At 39.3% G+C, this 14,644-nt stretch overlaps 1 protein-coding gene and 1 long non-coding RNA gene across 6 annotated transcripts in view; one reads left to right on the top strand and one right to left on the bottom strand.

Annotated features, from left to right (window-relative positions):
* Positions 1-13,300, top strand: part of si:dkeyp-23e4.3 (rho GTPase-activating protein 7) — a 153,494-nt gene extending 140,194 nt beyond the window's left edge. For all 5 annotated transcript variants that reach the window (XM_035943949.2, XM_035943950.2, XM_035943948.2 and 2 more), the window contains 5 exons: positions 1,555-1,669; positions 1,763-2,011; positions 3,623-3,852; positions 5,998-6,171; positions 11,250-13,300. In XM_035943949.2, coding sequence (XP_035799842.2) covers positions 1,555-1,669; positions 1,763-2,011; positions 3,623-3,852; positions 5,998-6,171; positions 11,250-11,358 — 877 coding nt within the window. In that variant the 3' untranslated portion in view covers positions 11,359-13,300. The remainder of the gene's footprint in view (positions 1-1,554; positions 1,670-1,762; positions 2,012-3,622; positions 3,853-5,997; positions 6,172-11,249) is intronic.
* On the bottom strand, positions 4,242-11,624 carry LOC118469679 (uncharacterized). The gene is made up of 4 exons (XR_004846616.2): positions 11,482-11,624; positions 11,221-11,336; positions 8,499-8,626; positions 4,242-6,151 (listed from the first exon to the last, which is right to left on the bottom strand). It is a non-coding gene; the product is annotated as an uncharacterized LOC118469679 (long non-coding RNA).
* Positions 13,301-14,644: the final 1,344 nt, after the last annotated feature.

Here is a 14,644-nt window from a genome sequence, read left to right as displayed (position 1 = left end):
AGTCATAGTATGGCATGTTGAAATGAAAATCATGGTATAGTATGTCGAAAAAATTGATAGTATAGTATGTTAAAAAGTAATAGTATAGTATGTCGAAAAAATTCATAGTATAGTATGTCAACCAGTCATAGTGTAGTATGTCAGAAAATCATAGTATAGTATGCTGAAAAAAGTCAGTACAGTATGTCAGAAAAGTCATAATATAGAAAGTATAGCATGTTGAAAAAGTCATAGCATCTTGAAAAAGTCATAGTATGTCGAAAAAAGCCATAGTATAATATGTCATAAAAAAGTCATAATAGAGTATGTTAAAAAAAAGAAGTCATAGCATTGTATTTCAAAAAAAGTGTCGTACAACTAACCTTCAGTCTTTCTTTGTCAGCTTTTACTTTATCATTTCCCAAATCTCCTCTACTTCTCTTCAGCTGTTCCTCTTTTCTTCTCTTCAACTTACAGGACAGATGATGGAAATGACACAACCACTACTTTGTACCTCGTTCTCGTGAAAAGTCAGAAATCATGTCACACTTTGTGCTGGTAATAATAATTTCATAAAACTGGCTGCAGCTTGTTGCAGTTTCCCACCGATCTCTGGCATTTCGTTTCCCCACTCCCACCGAGACGTTCACTTTTTAATGGTCCACCCACCGTCCGACCAGCTGGGTTTGTTTTAAGTGTAGGGGTGGAATTTCACAGCTTTTCTAACCAACTCTTTCTTAGCCTTTCACAAACTAAAACACAAAAAATATATAAAATAAAGAAGAAACTATATGAATCAGCCATGAACACTTTCCAGAATAACTTGGATTCATCGCGGCCTTTTTCTAAACAGTGAAAACATAATGAAAGAAAGACAGACCACATTTTATTTATAAGTAAAACAGTAATAACATTCCATAATACAACTTTATTAACAAAACAACAACTCCAAAGCTCAAAGATTCCAAAAATGTTTGTAAGGCTTCACAATTCAGTTTTTAAATCACATCTTCAGTGAATTATTTTCCTCATTTTTACTTCTCCAGTCACATTTTCATTCACTGTTGGCTCATTTTTCACTGCAATATAAAGTTCTGCACGTCTATTTAAACAGCATGGTCACGGCTAGAAGCAGAGAGAATTTAGAAATGTCTTCTATGCAGTGAGACACAGTTGTATTGCCTTAAATCATAAAAAAAGAAAAATCAAAAGTTGAATTTGGGCTCTGGTCAGGGGTCATTAAGTGTCACAGAGTCTTTGTCATGGTGCTCATTGCTAGCTAAATCACCACAAGGCTTTCTGCTTGCCAACATGAACTTCCTGTAGCCTGAGCGATGGCTTCCTCTGGTTGCTAACGTACTAAACAGTAAGAGGCTCCACCTGGTGGCAGAACCAGGTACTACAGGTAATCTTACAGTACTTGAAATGTGTATTATCGAGGAAAGTGGTATCGAATTGATAGGTACTAAATATTAAATGACTTGAATCACATCAGGGACAAAATAAATTCTTTATTAGGACATTGTTCCAGTATGCTTGCTGCCTGTTATTAAAGTGAACCTTCTCTTGCTGTAGGTCCAGTCACAGGAAGTACAGTCTGGGCCGCCCAGACCAGCGGGACCTGAGTGAGAACCTTGCTGCCACCCAGGGCCTGGCCAGCATGATCACCGAGGCCCAGAGATTGTTCCAGGTACCACCAGCCTGCTACAAGAGAAAAAAAAAACAAAAAAAAACAGCACATTAAAGTTGTGATACAGAAAACTTTACTAAATCCTCTCTGCAGCTTCCAGAGTTTTGGCCCGGCCAGAGTTTAGGTGCTGCTGCCATCGCCGAGGACTCCCTTTGTGAGGAGCCTGGAGGAGGAGGTCCGGTTCCTCCCAGTCAGAGTGGAGGTTCTGAGGAGGATCAACAGGAGGAGAGAAGGAAGAAGCTGCAGCTCAGCACCCAGATCCTCCTGAAGGAAGCTCGGGAGAAGAGTCGGGGCTGGGAGAACCACCCAGCTCCAGAGAACGTAGAGGTGGCCTTCAAGAAGGTGAGTGGAGGTCGGACCTGGAGAAGGTGTTTGGTCATTGCGTATAAAACCAACCAAATCTGAAAAAACATGCAGTAGTTTAATTTCTATGACTCAGAACAAGCATTGGTACCCTGGATGTGTTAGCAGCTTTATAGTAAAATATCCCTCAGTACAAGAGCAGATGTTTAGGACAACATCAACATGCAACAGCACCACCTACAAAAACTTGATCACTAAAATATGGTTTTAAAGGCTAACTTTTTCCAAAATACTACGTTCTGTCCAAGGATTTATAGGTTTAAAGGTTTATCCTTTCTGGTGAAGGAATTATGGTTTTAAAGGTTTATTTCAGCCAATAAACCTCATTACTTGTAATGGTTGAGTTGTGGTTTTAAAGGCTAATTTCATCCAAAATACTACTTTCTGTCCAAGTAGTCATAGGTTTAAGGGCTTATTTTACTCAGTTAGCACTTTCTAAGGCATAAGTTATGGATTGAAAGGTTTAAGCAGTCAACCAGCTCTTTCTAATGGATGAAATCTGGTTTTAGAGGCTAATTTCACCCAAAATATCATAATATTCGAGTTATGATTTTAAATGATAATTTCATCCCAAATAGTTCTTTCTGTCCAAGGATTCATAGTATTAAAGGTTTATTGAACTCAATTAGTAATTTATGATGAATGAATTATGGTTTTAAAGACTAATTTCAGCCAAAATATTACTTTGTGATGATCAAGTTATGGTTTTGGAGGTTAATTCCACCTAAAATACTACTTCCTGTCCAAGTACTTCAAGTTTTGAAGGTTTGATCCAGTCAGCTAGTTCTTTCGAATGAATGGTTTTAGAGGCCAATTTTACCCAAAATACTATTTTATAATATTCGAGTTACAGTTTTAAAAGATAAGTTTGTCAAAAATACTACTTTAAGGTCACTGAGTTATGGTTTTAAAGGTTCATTTTGTCCAAAATAATACTTTGTTCAAGTGGAACAGTGAAATAGTACTTCCTGTCCAAGTACGTCTAGTTTTAAAGGTTTACTCCACTCAACTAGTTCTTTCTAATGAATGAATTGTGGTTTTATTGGCTCATTTTACCCAAAATACTACTTTCTGTCTAGGTACTTCTAGTTTTAAAGGTTTGTTCCACTTAACTAGCACTTTCTGATGCACCCAACTTACCTCCACTTTGGAAAAAAAAGCAGTTTTTCCACTTTGCTTTTGTAGATAGCCAGAGTTTTGCTGGTTTCTTCTTCCTCTTTCAGGATTTTTTTTTTTTTTTTAGCAGCGATGACCGGTTTTGTTTTAAAGCCATGTAGGCTTTACCTCCACCTTCCTGTGACACTACACGGTCTAGTTTATGGACAACAAACGAGCCTAACTCACATTGTCTTTCTTTACATTTTTTGGTTTCAGACGTTTGCTGGAAAATTAATTAATTAATTAATTAATTGGAAACACAGCTGCAGTAAGTTGATGCTGCAGCACCTGAGCAGCAGGTTTAGTGTAGAACAGGTTTTATTTGATAATGGAGGGTTTTGATTCGACATCTTGCCGTTCTTGTTGGATTAAAGGCTCCAGCGTAGTGGGAAGGCAGCTGAGTTTTCATTTTTTCTGTCCGTTGGCCTTCAGATGGACGACGGCTGCCTGCTGTGGATGTGGCGAGGCTCCGTGGAGGTGGACGCCCCCCAGATCGAGCTGCTCCACCGGCTGCTGAGGGAGCAGCAGCTGTGGGAGGGAAATCTGCGCCACGCCGCCGTCATCCAGACCTTGTCCAAGGACGCTGACGTCTACCGATACGTCCTCCAGGGCCGCGGTCACGAGCTGGGCTCCCAACCCGTCCAGGAGCACCTGCTGCTCAGGTAACAACTAGCACACTTTATTTATACAGCTACTTTCCAAAACAAGCTTTACAGGAGGAAAAACAGAGAGGTAATGATGCAGAGCGAGCCTCGGGCCTCACCTGCCGAGCTCCACAGAGCGAACAGGACACAAGAGGCAAAGCAGAAATTTACCCTCAAAGTGTCAGTTTGAGTTAAACCGAAGCGCAGCATCGCTTCTTGGTGTGCGTGACGTTTGAAGGTGGTTGCTGAAATTTTAATCCAACCCCGAAGTCACACGAACCATGACGGTATCCGTGTCTGCAGCTGGACCACAGCGCTTTCTCTTTAACATTTCCTCTCTGTATGACCACGTACGTGAAATTTGAGTTACCCCTGAGAAAGACATTATAATAAGAGCTTTTGCGTAATACATTCAGCCACAGTCTTTATTTTCAACAAATCCAGTGTAAAGACCAAAAACAAGCAAGTGCAGCACCTGAAATTTTAGAAACAGGCCACAAAATAATAGTTTTATTCATATTTCTGCAGCAGCTTTTACATTCTTCGATCTTGGGATAAATAACTTGTCTTGTAAACACCACAGAACCAGGATGAACAGCTGAAACTGAACACTTGTGCCTTTAAATTTATTGATATGAATGACTTTAATTAGCTTATTACATTAAAATACACATTTGTTATTAAAGTTAAAACCAGTGACCAGTGTTGCCTTCTTGTTCCTGTAATAACAGAAGAGTTTTTGTAGGGAGTATGTTTACTTGTTTCACATTTTTTTGTCACCGTGGATTCATTTTTTTCTCAGCAATATAAAGTCCTGCACCTCTGTTTAAACAGAACATCCATAACTAGGACAAACTTAGAAATATCTTCTGTGCAGCATGATGCAGTTACAATGCTAGAAGTCATAAGAAAGAAAAAACAAAAGTTTAATTTTGTAATTTTTTACTTTTTAAATCTGTTTCCATACTTGTTTTCTCTTTGCCCTGTGTAAACAGCCTGCAGTTCAGCTAAAAAATCTCAGAATTTTGGTCCCTTTACTATGTCTTCAGGGTTGCTCTGAATTGTTGGATTTAGTTAGAGAAAATGGTTTTTTGTTTATTTTTTTGGCAACATTTTAAATGAGTAGTGTATTAGTCAGGTATGTCATCATGAATCACAAAAAAGAATAACCAAAAGTTGAATTTGAGATGAAGTAGGAGGTCATTAAATGTCACAGAATCCTTGTCATGGTGCACATTGATAGCTCCCACGATGCTCTCTGCTTGCAAACATGCAGTGGAACAATGAGGTACTACAGCTGATCTCGGACATTTAAAAGGATCAAATATCACTTTTTTTTAAACTTAAATTGAAATATTAAACCACTGGACATATGAATATGTCCATGTACACATTTATAGCACATATATTAGAGTTTAATGCTCTCTTGTTATAAAATTTTGCCTTTTCCCCCCATTTTCAATAGCTAAAAGTTAAAAAATTGTCCTCTTTTGGAGCAGTTTAGTCGTTTAGATCTACTAGAAACTGAGCTGTCTGTGTCCTCTTCAGATTTAATGGCAGTGGGAGTTAAATTTTTGGAGATATTGAACCTTCAAAAGGCCCCCAGGTACAATGTTTTTATTTGAGGGGGAAATACTAGAATTCCCAGGTCTGAAAACATGATATTGTCAAAATTCAGTCACAATATTGTACAGAACGTAGTTTTAGGTCTCAAATAAGCAAATTCTGAATAAGAGACTGAAGCAACATATTTCCTGAATCCTGTCTTAAGCGACACTGATGGATTCTATTGGTGATTTAATTGGTTTTGGTGACATTAAATATCCTTTAAAACCTTCTTTAGGTTTGTGTTCTGATATCCACACTACTGTTCAAAAGTTTGGGGTCAGACAATTTCATGTTTTCCATGAAAACTCCCATTTTTATTCATGTGCTGACATAACTGCACAGGGGTTTTCTAATCATCAGCATTTCAGCACCACTCAACATCACTCTAAGTGACCCCAGAATTTTGAACAGGAGTGTATATTGGAATTTTCAGTGTCAGTGATCAATTACAGAAATATTAAAACAGAAAAACCAAACCTTCAGAAGCTGCTTGGAGCTAAAATCAGACTGAAAACTGAGATTTTTCGTCTCATTATTATGAATCCTCCTGCTCAGGTGGTGGCAGGCCGACCCGTCCTCCGGTCCTCTCTTCCTGTCCTCGGTATCCACGGACCACCCTGAGGTTCTGGTGGACGGGGTCCGGGTCCACGTCCACGGCTGCCTCTACTTGCTGGAGCCCGCCGGAGCCAGGAAGACCCGGCTGACCCACCTGTGTCGAACAGATACCAGGTGAGAGCGAGTCTTTAAACCCTCTAATGGCTGGAGGGGAGGATGCAGGGAAAGCTGAGTTATCAAACCAGATTTCAATCCTGCTGAGAGCCGGAGAGGATTTAAGGCCGTGAGAAGCCTATTAAAAGAAATATCTGGAGAGAGCGCTTAGTCCATCTTATCAGTCTTAATTGCGGCCGCTCTGTGTTTCTGACCTCTATCTGCTACACAACCACCGCCTCCCTGTAGGTGAGGAAGACGAGGAAGACGAGGAGGAGGGACGGCGCTCATGATTCATGCCCTTTGAAACTAAGTTGCTGCAGATTTTCTGCTGCTTACGTGATCAAGCCGAGTCTCGGTGGAGAAACTGCGGCTCCATTCGTCTCAGCTGATTAAATGAAACAGAAAACAGGTGGCGGTGCACAGATCTCAGCTCTGTCGTTATTCCTCACTGCAACGGTACGAAGAGGTGGCGGCAGACTTAGACAATTTAGAGCGTAGCAGGAAGTCAGTGTTGAAGAGAGAACAGGGAGGTTTCTTCCTGACAGCATCCTGAACGCTGCAGGTCACTTTAACCCACTGGTAAATGTGTAAAAGGGACGCAAGAGTCGGTCAAAATCTGGAGGTTTTCGTTAGTTACGAACTGATTATTGGGGCCGATAGTCAGCAGTTCTCTAATTATCTGTAAGGTTTTTTTAATTAACACAACTTTGGCTCCCACAGCCTTATCTGATTGAAATGATAATGAAAGAATTGTGGTTTTGGAGGCTAATTCCACGTAAAATACTACTTCCTGTCCAAGTACTTCTCATTTAATGGTTTATTCTACTCGACTAGTTCTTTCTAATGAATGAATTGTGCTTTTAAAGGCTAATTTCAGCTAAAATACTATTTCACAATATTCGAGTTATGGTTTTAAATAAAAATTTTGTCCAAAATACTACTATAAGGTGACAGAGTTTGGAGGCTAATTCCACGTATAATGCTATTTCCTGTCGAAGTATGTCCAGTTTTAAAGGTTTCTTCCTGTCAACTAGCTCTTTCTAATGAATGAATTGTGGTTTTAGAGGCTAATTTCACCCAAACTAATACTTATTGATGAAGCAGAGCAGTAAAATAGTACTTCCTGTCCAAGTACTTCTAGTTTTAAAGGTTTATTCCACTCAGCTAGTTCTTTCTGATGAATTAATTATGGTTTTAGAAGTTCATTTCAGCCTAAATACTACTTTGTAATGGTTGAGTTATGGTTTTAAAGGCAATTTTTTTCCCAAAATACTATTTTTGGTCCAAGAATTTCTACATTAAAAGGTTTTTTTCCACTCAACTTGCACTTTTTAAGACACAAGTTGTGGTTTAAAAGGTTGAATCCAGTCAACAAGTTATTTCTAATGAACGAATTCTGGTTTTAGAGACCAATTTCACTCAAAATACTAATTTATAATATTCGAATGGTTGTAAGTGACAATTTTGTCCAAAACACTACTTCCTGTCCAAGACCTCTAGTTAAAAAAAGTTTAAAGGTTTATTCCAATCAACTAGTTGTTTCTAAAGAATGAATTATGGTTTTGAAGGTTTATTTCAACTTTGGCTCCCACAGCCTTATCTGATTGGTTAAGCGTCACAAATAACAGCCAATCCGCTGCACTGAAAGCTACTGACTGCAGACGAACACATTTGCAGATATTTATATCAGATACTTAAGTTGTGAGAAACGCTGCAATCTTCCACCAGCACATCCAGTTTTACTGTTACACTGAAAACACTAATATTTAACTAGTTAGTGTCAATGCAGCTGGAACTTGTTCTGCTAATGGCGCTATGCTACACCTTTTAGCCTGCAGCTAACGCTATCTGGAGCATCACAACTTCCTTCTAAAATCATGTAAACTTCAACAATTTGCAAAACAACAATGTGCAAAAACTGAACAGGAAACAGAAGACTTGGCAACAAACCAGGAAGTTAGCTACTCTCACAGTGGCTATGCTAACGGCTAACAGCTAAGTAAAGAAGCAGCTACAGATTATCGGTTATCCATCTGTCTTGGTTACAAATATTCTGTATCGGCCCTGAAAAAATAAACACTTACTGGTGGATCTCTTGTTCTTGTGTTGTGTTGAGAGATCACAATACAATATATGATGTCAGGACTGAAAACTGATAGTTGTATCCTTTCTAGCGGATCATATTTGAACAAGAAAGACTAGCCTGTCTCATTCATTTCTTTCTAACACACCAATAGGAGCCCAAAACAGTCAAACAGGCTAAAAGTTGTCTAACCCATAGATGAGTCATGTTTTTAAGGTTTTTCTCAAAGCATCCAGGATCATTCGCACCACTGTTTACTTACATTTGTGTAGTTGGTCTCTTGTACACCCTTCACAGCTTGTAAAAGATGGTGGCTTTGTCCTAAGAAGGGAACTTGACTTCTGTTGTTCTCACGTCTCATTCAAGAGTTTTCCTTGAACTGTGCAAAGGCTGGAAGTTAGGAATAAAAGAAAACACAGTTACCTGCAGAAGATGTCCAGAAAGACTCTTATTGCTTATTGAAGCGTTTTGCTTCCAATAAGGAAAAAATGACTAAAAGAATACAAACAAATGTCACTAATAGGCTTGTACACAAAATATCATGAAGCTGAAACAGAATAAACTGCAGTAAATCAACCTGAATGATCAAATACAAACTGTAGAAAGACTTGCGAGTCGATGTAATGCTCAACGAAGAACCACAAAAGAACCACAATGAGAACCTCAGTTTGCAAACATTTTCCTATTTAGATATACAAATCCTCCACTGAAAGTCAGTCCTAGTTATGATTTACTAAGTTTCCCTGAAACGAGCAAATTAAAGCGTTTGAAAAAGGCACAGATGGATCTGATCTATAACTGTGATTATCTCTGCAGGCTTGTAGTCGGACCGTTAGTGAAAGGAGGAGCAGTAATACTTTATTTTTCTGATTTCTGACTGTTTCTGCTGAATAAAGAGCCTGAAAACTGAAACGAGTGAAATCAGCTTCATTTCCATTCAGCCGGCTGCCGTCGACCCGCCGTGGCTGTTATGCAACAAAGATGATGTAAGAAAGAAGCGAAGTGGCCCAGAGGGACGGACGCCTTCACTGTCGCTTCCTCCCGCCTTTAATTTCCTCTCATGACAGAGCTGGAGCTGAACGGCTGCCGCTTATTTGCTGTGGCATTAATTTTAAGGGCTTGTTAGCTTTCAAGGCAGCACAACAGAACCACAGCAGCGAGGTCGGAGCTTTTTACAGGTCAGGACTCTTGATCCGATCGACTCCAGAGGAAATTAAATACATTGCAGCCTCAGCGATGGGAATCATGGAGGACATAAAGGAACATGTTTAACTTTTAGATCTTGATTTACATGTGCAGTTTCTTTCAACTTTTGTTGGAAGGAGAAATGCTGATATAAATAAAATAGTCATTTAGTGCAACTTTACATTGAACACAACAGGGTTTTTCCTGCTCAGAGTTGGACGACGCAAGACAGTCTGTTTTACTGGATGCTTAAAGATGCTTTTAATAGACTAATTGAGATTTAGTCATCAGATTGTGACACCTGGAGGGATGTAAAACTGCTCTGGTTGCAGGTTTTAACAGAACTCCAATGTGGTTTTTCAGCCCTGAAAATTTCACCTACACTACAGTTCAAAAGTTTGGGGTCAACCAGACAGTTTCATGTTTTCCATGAAAACTCCCACTTTTATCCATGTGCTAACATAACTGCACAAGGGTTTTCTAATCATCAATGAGCCTTTCAACACCATTAGCTAACACAATGTAGCATTAGAACACAGGAGTGATGGTTGCTGGAAATGTTCCTCTGTACCCCTATGGAGATATTCCATTAAAAATCAGCTGTTTCCAGCTACAATAGTCATTTACCACATTAACAATGTCTACACTGGATTTATCATTCATTTAATGTGATCTTCATTGAAAAAAAATGCTTTTCTTTCAGAAATAAGGACATTTCTAAGTGACCCCAAACTTTTGAACGGTAGTGTAGATGGAAGTAGCTGCTGTACTGATGAAGTTCTGGGGCTCAGAAATGATGGAAAAACTAAAGAGAATTACACCTCTATGAACTTGTAGGGCCTGTAACCTTGTAAATATTCCAAGTATGAAGGTACAACTTTACATGGCTTCACTAAATATACTAAAAATACTGTAGTTTAAAAAATCAGCTGATTCTGAGGAGGTCAAATGAGAACTTTTTTTCAGATTTGGTTGATTTGATATGGAATTACCAATAAGCCAAATTAAGATCATCCTCCTCTCTCATTTGCTTGGATTATTCCTTCCAAACATGCACGGTGGATCAGCGTCTATATATGATCTGGTGCATTTTGGTAGCTTAACATAAAAAATTCTAGAGTTAGCACAGAACCTCAATTACAATCTGATGACAAAATTACGTCTCTCAGACCTTTTAGACTCATGGATGTAGGAAGTTTATCGCCAGTTTTAGTGCTAATCTTTGTGAAACTGCTTAGAATAAAAGTGGAGATGCAACCGAAGCCTCTATTACTTCAAAGACTGTACAGGTAAAACCAGTAACAGGGAAACTGCAGGCGTAAACATTCATTTTAATGCTATTTCAGGTGTAAATCTACTAATATTATCGATAATCTGAATGAGGTCTGTACCAAATCACCAATTTCTCAAAAACTGTAAAGACTTCAGAGGTGAAACTTGGCAGATAGTTGATCCACAGTGACATGCTTCACATCGCCAAAAATGGTTCCAGTAGCGCCATCGTGTGGTTAGTTACAGCACTGCAATTCTATCCCATCCTCCTCCTATGTACTTTCAAATAGAAATCTGCTTGCAATTAAGTCAGTTTCTCATGTGAAAAAGGTTCAAGAGGAAATACTGAGGAGAATGTTAGTGTTCTGAGAGTAACATGAGAAACATCGTAGCACTGACTTTTTATTCTTTCCCTGCTTGGTTAAATTTAAGAAAACACCGTCCTCGGTTAGATGACCATTTATAGGTCTATAACTGGAGAATCTGCTCTAAAGCTCATTGTGTGAAGTGTTTTTTGTGTATCTGACCTTCTTTCTGTTGTGTTTCCTTGTTGCAGGGGTCGATCCCAGCAGTGGCACAGCAAAGTGTGTGGACACCTTCTGGCTTCAGGTCTGCTGGCCATCAGAGATTCTTTCAGGGCCGACTACAAAGAAACAAAGATCTGAGTCGATTCTACATGAAAATGCAGGAAAATAGTCAGACTGCAGCGTCGCTGTCCTACGTCCTTCTCTAAGTTTTAAAACTCACATTAGAGTGACTATATGTGTTGACTTTTGATTGCCACTGACCTTGCAGAGCGCCAGCAGCACCTCTGCATCCCTGCTGCGCCGATACGCTTCACAAAAAAAGCCCGGAGAGCTTTGACAAAGGACGTTTTGATGGGATGGTGAAAAGCCTGATTTGACTTCCAACTGAGGATTAAGGCCAAAAAAAGAGCAAGCAGACAACGCAGGGAAGAACTCGCTGGAATTTTTATCCTAAAATATGTCAAACTCGTCCTGTTGGAAGAGAAAGAAGCAGGTAAACGTGTGGAGGCTGTTGGACAAACACAGGAAACAGACCTTTAGTCAGCAGACTGCAGTGGAAAAAAAAGGGTTTGCTGGATGAAACTTACAACCAGGAACAAACAACATCTTTTAAAGACACATACAACAAACCGCTTTAACATTTAACATCTAGAACTAACTGTGTTCTGCAGATAATTTAATTATTCCAAGTCATAAACAGCATTCGTCAAAGAGTTTTCAATGTTTCATATTAAGGATATCTGCAGTTTGATTCTAACTTCCACATATCTTTTAATTTCTCTGAATTCAGCACATCTACATTGTCCATTGTAGATCTTAATTAAGGTTGAACCAGTCAGAATGTAGAAACTGGAATTCTGCCTCATTAGAATGTATCTACAGATGTCTTTAATTAGAGTTTAAACGTTGCAGATATCTGTAGTTAGTGACACTGAACATAATACAGCACTGCAGCCACGAATCACACACCGTTTTACCACTAATCTACTCAATTTCAACATAAATCTCTGATTAACAAAGCTGTTGTTGTCCACAAACTCCTTGCTGGTGAAGTTACCCGCCACAGCAGACACCATTAGATCAACATCCAAAGGGAAGTCTCATAGAAGCAGCATCACAACTAACATTTTTACGAGTTAACATGAAATATCTGCAGCTTTTCTTCTGACTGGTCCACACTGAATTACAGAGATCACTAACTGCCCGGTCAGAATAATGTTATAGATGTAGAAAAATTCTGATGTCACAGCGTGTTGAGTTAAAAATTGTAATTATGACCGGCCAAACTGAATGTTAAAACGGTTTGCTGTAGATGCTCTGAACATCTCGAAAGTCAGCAAAAGAGCAAAATATGTGAATAGTACTCAACACGACCACTGAGCTGCAGATTCAGATAGTCCAGACTACTTTAAAAGAAGCCTGTGTTTGTGAGAAACACATTTCAACACCGAGAAATTCTTTCTTTTGCATGTAGAAGCTTGTTAGAAGGTGGAACTCTGCAGCCTGAATCATCGTGTCACCGCTGCCCCAACTGGACTGTTCCTTCCAGCAGAGTTCGAACCAGAAACCTCAGGATTTCTATGCAACTACTGCAGTCCTTCACTCTAACATGACAAACGATAGATGGACGCTGTTTTCTGGGACAGTTAAACACAAACTGTTCTGGACTTTTGCCTCAAGGTGGCACCCTACAGAACATTTTTTCGTCCCATCTAAGGGACTTCTCTTTTAATTCGTCCCTGCTCCCAGACGAGCGATATCTACCTCTACATGGGACAACGCCAACAGCGGTGAAATGACGGATATCCAGCTTCCTGAATGTTTTTAACCCTTATATTTATTCTGGTCTGACGGAGCGTCTATGCGCTTGTACAGTTTCATTTCAAAGTCCTGCATATTTCAGTGTCACTGTTTTGTGTGCATGTAGAAATCAGTTTTATCCATCAAACTCCACTATTCAGATTAACTTAATACAAATGCTATATCCAGATATGTTTATTTAATTTTCTGAAAAATGTTTCTTTGAAATGTAAATTTATCAGTGCCAAACACCTAATTAAAATGTTTATTTCTCCCTGAACCTGGTTCCTGTTGTTTTTTTGCTCTTGCCTCAGTGCCAAACAGATTAGTGACTGTAATTTGGGAGGGAGGCGGGTGAAGCAGCAGGCGGAGTGGAGATGAGGAGCCACACTGCGCCGCCAAAACGCAAGAGATTAATAAGTCTGGCAGCGCGATCGCAACAAAAAAACAACTCCCGACCCTCACCTCTTTCTCTTCTGCGACACCCACTCGTGTTCGATTTGCATGAAGCTTTTTTTTGCATATCTTATTGATTCATCTCTCAGATCAGAAAGTTAAACCGCTGATAAACACCAAGAGCTGAGGGGCGGCTGCCGAGCAACATAATGTGAGGTAAATGTGCGTCTCGTGGCGAGGACATCATGCCCCGGTCTAAACAGGATTTTAAGGAAGAGGAATAATTTATGCAAATTACAAATAACAGAAGCGCCTAAGTGCCTGGAGGCACTTTAATTTCTGTACAAGTCTGTTCCATCCATATGGTGCCGAAATACCGTGAAGTGAACTCTGGATGAACTCCAGGTCAATGTGCTGTCTATAGGAGGTGGAGGAGACCAAAAGCAGAGCCAAAAGAGAGAAAACGTTGGACTCACCTTCTTCAGGTGGACTCCAGTGAGAAAATGACGTTGCCACATGTGGAATTGAACAGCTGTTTGTGAAACCTGTAACAAGACAAGACAATATGGTCACTGGTGCCTCCTAGTGGTCAAAAATCAACTGATACAACTTTAAATAAAAGTATCTAAACTGGATGTGCACAAAATATGTTTTCTGAGGTCAAGCTGATGTATTAAACCTTTCCTGAAGGTTATTCTTAAGGTTTGAAATGATATAAGTCAGCTGAAGTGGAAAAGGTCAGCACTCATGATGTTCTGATGAAGTTTTTTGCCCCCAATCCAATCCGAGTCATTAGATATTTATTATATGCCAATATGATAGAATTCTCCTAGATGATACAAACTTCAAATACTGTAGATGATTAGCTGTAGTACCTGTTTGTACCACCACTGCTTAATACTTTAGCGACCAGAGGAGATGCACTTTTGTGTTGATAACCAGAGTGTTGTTGGGAGTTTAGCTAGTAAAGGTGCACTATGGCAAAGTCTTCTGTGAGGTTTAATGCCTCCTGCGAATGCACATTTATTAAATGACGTCGGGATCCATGAGAACATAATTTTTATATCCTAGTGATACATGTAACAAGCACTTTCACAGTATGTACAATCAGTGCAAGACTGAATTTGTATTTAATTGATCAATGATTAGTTGATATTGCTGTTCATGTTAAGTAAATTACTCAAATTTACAATGGAAATGTGACATCGAAGGATTGGACGTAGGCTCT

This window comes from Amphiprion ocellaris, chromosome 14, assembly GCF_022539595.1.
Source record: "Amphiprion ocellaris isolate individual 3 ecotype Okinawa chromosome 14, ASM2253959v1, whole genome shotgun sequence".
NCBI lineage: Eukaryota > Metazoa > Chordata > Actinopteri > Pomacentridae > Amphiprion > Amphiprion ocellaris.
This window is presented reverse-complemented; position numbering and strand designations above follow the sequence as displayed.